This window comes from Aplysia californica, unplaced genomic scaffold, assembly GCF_000002075.1.
Source record: "Aplysia californica isolate F4 #8 unplaced genomic scaffold, AplCal3.0 scaffold00565, whole genome shotgun sequence".
NCBI lineage: Eukaryota > Metazoa > Mollusca > Gastropoda > Aplysiida > Aplysiidae > Aplysia > Aplysia californica.
Genome location: NW_004797835.1, coordinates 469,362 through 476,844, shown reverse-complemented (window position 1 = coordinate 476,844; position 7,483 = coordinate 469,362). Strand labels below are relative to the sequence as shown.

The 7,483-nt window shown below is 37.6% G+C and overlaps 1 protein-coding gene across 1 annotated transcript in view; it reads right to left on the bottom strand.

The window, feature by feature from the left end:
* Positions 1–2,264: 2,264 nt before the first annotated feature.
* LOC101845267 (calcium/calmodulin-dependent protein kinase type IV) overlaps positions 2,265–7,483 on the bottom strand; it is a 49,070-nt gene continuing 43,851 nt past the window's right edge. Inside the window, exons 7-8 of the mRNA XM_005106951.3 lie at positions 6,099–6,150; positions 2,265–2,365 (exon numbers count right to left, since the gene is read on the bottom strand). Of these exons, the coding sequence (XP_005107008.1) occupies positions 2,280–2,365; positions 6,099–6,150 (138 nt within the window). The 3' untranslated portion in view covers positions 2,265–2,279. The remainder of the gene's footprint in view (positions 2,366–6,098; positions 6,151–7,483) is intronic.

Genomic DNA, 7,483 nt, shown 5'->3' with positions numbered 1-7,483 from the left:
TATTGTTTTTTTCGATATTGCTAGCTTGCTTAATATGCCGAATATAAGTTGATCCTTGTACCCAACTGTGCATTAGTAAGAGAAGGGAGAAAGCCAACACCTACTGTTACCTGTCATAAAACTCACATGTGGTCACGTACTCATGTGTAGAGCCTTTGAACTCTGAGAGCTAACTAATTTCGCAAAGACTACTGAAGGTCGTGCAACAGGTGCATTTGCTATCATTGCTTCATTAGGCCTTTATGCAATGTGTGGGCCTATTGATTTTTGTAATGAACACGTAGGCAAACAGTACACTGATAAAGGTCGACACAATGGCATTCTCATTCTCATGTCTCTACCTCCTGTTTCGCTATCTTGGAGTGTGCAAAACTTGATTATAATTTACATTACTTGAGGGTTGCCAGTGAAGATTTAGCCGACATAACCCTTGAAAGTATTTTCCATTTAGAAATGTGAGCATTTCGGTTAATTGAAAGTTTTCTTACAAAGAAAGAAAAATTGGGGGTATACACCTCTAAGAATATATAATACTAGTACTAGCTGGGCCCCCTTTCGATGAAAGGAATGATCGGTGCATTAACATCAACTGAAAGTCATTGGCCTACTATAATTACACTCTACTGCAATGGAGCAATACATTTTCAGAGAAAAGTGACACATGTGTTTCCAAGTTGCCAAATATATATAATAGATGAATAGATTGATTCTCTATTCCACTTTCGTGGTTGTACACTCCAGAATTTCAAAGAAGTGGAAGCAGTGCACGGCTAGTGAACGGAAACCTCACTTGGAAGACGGACTTTCCCAAGGTTAGATCTAAACGAAACTAATGAAAAACTGAATATTAAACAACAGTGACTTCAGACTCCCCAAATGAAACTGTGCACCCTTTAAATGATTCTGAACCACCATAAATTTTGACAAATTCGAAAGTTAATGGGTTGGAAAGTTTTAGGCGGCCAAAGTGACGAATTTTCACACATATAATAGGCCCTATGTATAGATAGAGATAAAGATAGAGATAGAGCTGGGTTTCCCGTTCGATGAACGAACTCAAAAGAATCGATTGCCAAGTCATTGTGCGATCAGTGCACGTACTCTTTGTGAACGGAAGCCTCACTTGTTTAAAATGTCGTCTTAGAAGACGGACTTTCCCAAGATTAAATCTAAACGAAACTAATGAAAAGCTGAAAATTAAACAACAGCGCCTTTAGACTCCTCAATACAGCTGTGCACCCTTTAAATGATTCTGAACCACCGTTAATCTTTTCAAATTCGAAAGTTAAGTGGTTCCGAAGTTTTAGGCGCCAATGTGACGGACTTTCACAAATATAATATATATATAGATAGACACACAACACTAACTTAAAGCCCAAAAAGAGGAACAAATTGGTGCTGCAGAGAAACATCACAATTCAGACAGGGAACATATATTTGTTTAAATATAAGATCAAACCTGCCATGACCAGTACCTGTATAACATTAACACAGGCACCTGTACAAATGGCCACTTTCCATATCCACCTCGCATTTTTTTTCACAAAACAACACTATGTAAAGATAACCTGTCCAGAATTGCTACGGCCACTATATTTTATCAACCAAGAGCCCAATATAACCGGTCTAAGATGGCCATGCAAATCTCTCATCGCCATACATTTTGTCATAAAATATATATTACCAAGCCCTGATGCTGTGGACGAGCTGTCACAATCCACTCATTGTTAGTCCCACCAATGAATGAACCTACCATGTTGTGCAGATCCCTCCCACTGTTTACGCAAGTTGACTTGTTGGTAAAAACTTATAAGCACCTGGTGAGGGAGGTTTAACCGATAAAACCCCGCCAACAATAGACCATGCACAAGGCATGAGTGAAATAAGCAGTAGCTTTGTTTACCCAGTTCGTAACAATGGACTTGCGACAGAAGTTTTGATCGTGGACTGAATGGTGGTGACCCATTTGTTTGTTTTAGAATGGCACTTGGTCTTCCTCGTCTGACAATGATTTAATTTTGTTTTATCCTTGCACAACCCCCCCCCCCCCTCCCCTTTTTCACAAGAACAAAAATATTTTAGCCTTATGACAGTTCAAAGCCTGCGACCACCTCAAGTTAAGGCCTTAGAAGGGAAGAGTTTTTTCTTAATTTTTTATCAGTCCTGGCTAAGATGGCCATATATCTAGGACGGCCACTTGTGTATCAAAGAAGGAACATAAATGAACTTTAAATTGAAATGGTAGCCTATCATTACATGCATCACCATGTGCAGTTTTGTCAAAACTTACCTGTATACCCAGGAGATCCACACACAGAGGTCATGTCTACCTCTGGACTTAGAATTGAAGAAAGGCCAAAGTCAGCTGAAAAAAACAACAACCAGTGAGCTTGAACCACCTAAACATAACATAATATCGAAAAACACAAAGAGTTTATTCTGAGGTTAGTCATTTAGAAGATGCAGTTTTACAAGACAGACACAACCATTAATGTCAAGAAATTATTAGAGAGCCTGTGCTGAGTTATCAAAGCAGCAATGGATAAGAATACTAAAAAGTTGGGCGATATAATGTTAATTTTAAAGGGCGGTTGGATTACGCGGGTAACAGGTTGGGTGGTAGAAACATTCCAGCCTCTTGAAGGTGAGGGGTGGTTTTTCCGACCTGTCTTGTTACCTCCCCAGGTAAAGCTTTTTTGTTGAAGATATATAACAGGCAAGCACCTATTAAAAGCTACATTACATTTTTTTAAATCGACGGCTACCAAGGCAAAAGTGGTCATATTGAAAATATAAAAATAAAAAAGATTGTTTTACATTTCCAATTAAATCTATTCAGATTTGCTTAATTGAAGTATATACTATAAAGAAAATTAGGTACAGCTGAGCTCTTGGACATCTTGAAAAGGAAGAAAGCTAAAGCAGATAACTTACCTCCCCATTTTACACCCGCAGCTGCTTAGGCTACACATTCATTCGTAACTCAGTTATAAATGCAACCATTTATCTGCTCAGTTTAACTAAGAGTTTTACGGCACTTACATTGCAACAAAATTATGATGTGTGCAACAGATTTTGAAAATATTGGAATCAAATGGATGATTAAAAAGTATAAGAGATAAAAACAATATAAAAATTAAAGTTATGAGGAAACAAATTACACGTAATATAAAGGATCATGTCAAAATTGTGAATCAGAAGAAACCAGCATTTTTTAACTCGTAGGGTAATATGTTTCATATATATATATTTATATATTTTATTTAAAAATTTATTTATTTATTTATCAAGCTCTGGAACCTGACGGCCTATCGCCGGAATTTTATAAATTCGATTGCCAGAACCTGGCTGAATTCTCTTATCTCTTTTCCATTCAGTTTTCTTCACAGGCAACTATCCAGAGGAGAAGACCAAGTCTATGATATAACTAAAAAAAAGGAAACGTATATGATGTAAATAACTATAGGGGCATTAGTTTACTATATATGTTCTTGGTAAATTATTCTCATTCATATTGAAAAGAAGACTGCAACAATGGTGTGATGAAGGTAACCTCATCCCTGAATCTCAGGCCGGTTTTAGACGAAATTACTCTACATATCATATATTTTCACTCCAATAAATATTTCTCCAAGCCTGGCTTGGTTCTACGTATGTTTTGTCGACTCTTTTTAAAGCATTTGACTGGGTTGACTGAGAAAAGCTATTGAGAAGTCTTGAAAAAATATGTATCAACGTGTTCTTTCATTTTCATGTGTTAAAGTATGTTCAGATAAACGAGGATCCATGAAATCTTATATTACTGAATACGTCCAATGTACATCAGGTGTCAAACAAGGCTGCATTATTAGCCCTACAATATTTTCTTTGTTTACATCTCAATTTGAAAAACATCTTTCAGATCCAAATACCCACGCTATACAGGTATTGCCCAATGATAATGATGGTATTTTATGTTTAATGTACGCCGATGACCAAAGTCTTTTTGACGATAATGTCAAAAGGTTTACAAAAGAAACTCAATGTGTTATAGGATTTCTGCCAGATGTGGGGTTTAAAAGTGAAAACAGAGGAAAGTAAGATAGTTGTTTTCAGAAATGGAGGCTGTCTCAAAAGATCTGAGAGATGGTATTGGGAGGAAAAGATCTTAGAGACAGTAACCTATTATAGTTACTTGGGCATTTCATTTTCATCACGTCTATACTGGAGACGAACGCTGGAAGCTCGAGCTTGTAAAGCTCAGCGGATTGATTCTCGAACAACAAGGCTTTTCGGTTCTTACCAAGAATTAAAATTCGAAACAGCAAAAAACATTTTTTATATAAAGATTAAACCAATGCTGCTTTATGGCTCTGAAATTAGGGGTACCAAAAATTGGGACGTGATTGATAATGTTCAGGTAAAGTCTTGGCAAAACTACACAAAAATGTTTAGTTCTAAGAGAAGTGCGAAGAACCAACTTATGTTCTGATTACAAGCATTGTGTAATTAAATTCTGGTGCAGACTTAAACACTAAGAAAATGACAGATATCCAAAGAAATGTTACATATCGTTTCTGTGAATTGGGCAGAGTCAACTGGGCTATGGAAGTTGAACATCTATTATTTTCCCTGGGTTTTGGATATGCTTGGTTTTCTCTCAGTGAAGTAAAAAGTAGACTTGTAGATCATTCTGTGCAGAATATAGAGGAAGAAGTCTATCGCAAGTATAATGTTTTTTCTCTTACAATTCCGTTTCAAGAAACAGCTGAATATATCACCAACCTCCCACGGTATTGGAGCACAGCTTTGTTAAAAACCCATAGCCTTCCATTAAATAACAATCTCTATCGGTGGAAATTAACAAATTCGTGTGAGAGGTGTAACTCAATGAAATTAAAAATGAATTTCATTTTATTTTCTATTGTTCACGCTTTGCCTATCAAAGGAAATTGTTAATCCCTCCCAGCCTGACTCGGCCCAGTGACAGAAATATGCAATGTTTGACCCATGATAAGAGATATGTGCACAACCTGTACTTATTCATTATGGAAACTTTACTTATCAAATGGGTGTTTTATGTGATGTGACGTGGGCCAATGGCCTTAAACACTGAATAAACTTACTTACTTACTTACTTACTCAAGCTCTAGAAGTTACCAAAACTTTGGCTCGCTACTTTTACCTCTGACGCCAGGCGACCCCGGCCTCCTTCAATCACAATTATCTTGACTTTTGTTCAAAGATCTAATAGGTATTATTTGCATCGAAAGTAGGACTAATAAACAAGCTTTTAGATGATACCAGGCCCCAAAATTGACGCGCACATGATTCCACTGTTTCAAAATTATACAATTCCAGCCGTTACTTAGCATTTTGAGAGACACTTTCAAGAAAAACAGCATTCATAATTTTTTTTAAAGCTAGTTTTAGGATCAGATATAAAAGCGCACTGCTGTACAGTATAACTCAGATATAACGAAGTCCGAGTCATCTGGCCTCATCTTAGATTTAATTGAATATATAAGAGTTCGTTATATAGCAATGTGAGCAACAAGTTGTCACAACGTAGGAACTAGCACATGGAAACGCCTGTTTCCACAGACCAGTGTACAATTCATTACGTAGATTTACATCTGTGTCTAGACTACCCTTTCGTTGTGCAGTAGCCGGTAGGAGGGGGTGGATAATGATTGTGACGCGTCTGTATCTCTGCCAACTTTCCATGCCTGAAATGCTCGTTCATGTCTTGTGCGCATGTCAATAACGCACATATTAGTGTAAAAGAAGGCTTCTGATCGGACGCATATAATATAGGTAATAGACCCTGCTACGCATGTCCACGGTACAAGTGCGATAGATGGTCTCTTGGAATAGAGTAGATATCTAATCATAAGTATAAGGGTATGCTGTGACTTCGTTGAACCCGAGTTCGCTCATTTATGTGTTCGTTGAATTCAATTTTTTCCTTGTTGAACCCCAGTTCCACTGTATCTTGCACGCGGTACATAACACAAGCTAAGCCAGTGTCAAAAAAGTACATTATAATACTAGACAGTAAAAACTACAAAAGGTTTTGAAATACATTCTTAACATGTTTCTCTTTTGTGAATACTTACAAATTTTCAGCTTTGAATCTTCTGCCAAATTTTCGTACAGCAAGTTTTCAGGCTGCAAAGGAAAAGTGAAATAAGCGTGACTAAACTGTTAGTAAACTAGTTCAAGAGTAATAACAAGTTTGCACAGCATATTCAAAATTTGGGGAAGGGGAGGGGGCAGGCCTAGTAGGCTCATTAGTGTTGAAAACGTCTACATGTACATTCTGAAGAGTTTGCCTTTCTCATCTACAGTAGTGTCCACCTAAGATCCCACCGCTTTCAATTCCGGTTCGCATAAGGTCCAGCTGTTTTAAGGAAACATAATTTTTACTACACCCCTCAGATCCCACTCTGATTCACTCTAAAATCCCGCATTTCAAATCATAATTTACGGAACAAAAATCTGGGCGGGCACAGCTGATCAACCAGGAGAGAAAATTTGAGATCATTGAACTTCCCATCGCATGACAGATCAGTCACTCTTGTGAATGTGATCACATGTACGTGTAAAACTCGATGAAATGGTACAATGTTTGCTCCAGATGGGATCACAGCAAGATGTGAGCTCGCTGACGTGTTTGTTTTCCCCAAACATCGCACTCACACCTGAGGTGTCCACCTAAACTTACATTACACACTGGATGGGGAGGGCCTACAAGTTCGCTCCAGGCGGGTTTACTTCAAACCGTGAACTCTTCCCAGACTATTGCAACAGTTGTCTCTACATTCAAATTTGTGAGACAGAATTTTAATTGGTGTACTCATAACATAATGGTATGTAACGACAAAGGCGGGGTAACGGTTAGAGACGGAAAGTTATAAATTTTGGACAAGTAAAGAGGAGGGGCAACTGAATAAGCGTAGACTCACGATGAAATGATAAGTGAAAATGGCATGCCTCATGCAACTGTCATTAGTTATCAAGGTTGACCACTCTGTGCTCACCTTGTGTCATAAACCCACCCAGGGGTCACGTCAGTTCATTTTAGAGTATAGTATAGTATAAGGTTTTACGGCCCTCGCAACTGCTAAGGTCACTTTCGCAAAAGTTCACTTCACGACTGGTTAACTAATTTACTTTGAAATGCTAAAAAGTTAAAATATTTAAATTCGGTGTAAATACATTTGTGATTTAAAACAACTCTTTTAAGTAACAATAAAATTTTAAAATAATATCAAATTCACTCTACAACTCGCCATAAAGGCCAATGGCCTTTAAAAAATTTAAAATTCTGCTGGGAACAATGACGGAAAAATTATCCTGCAATTTCTTGCATTTATAATATTTCCTTCGGATCTCTCCAAAGTCCAGACATTCTGTATAGTATAGTATAAGGTTTTACGGCGCTCGCAACTGCTAAGGTCATATGAGTGCGCGAACCACAAGTTGTTCACTTTCGCAAAAG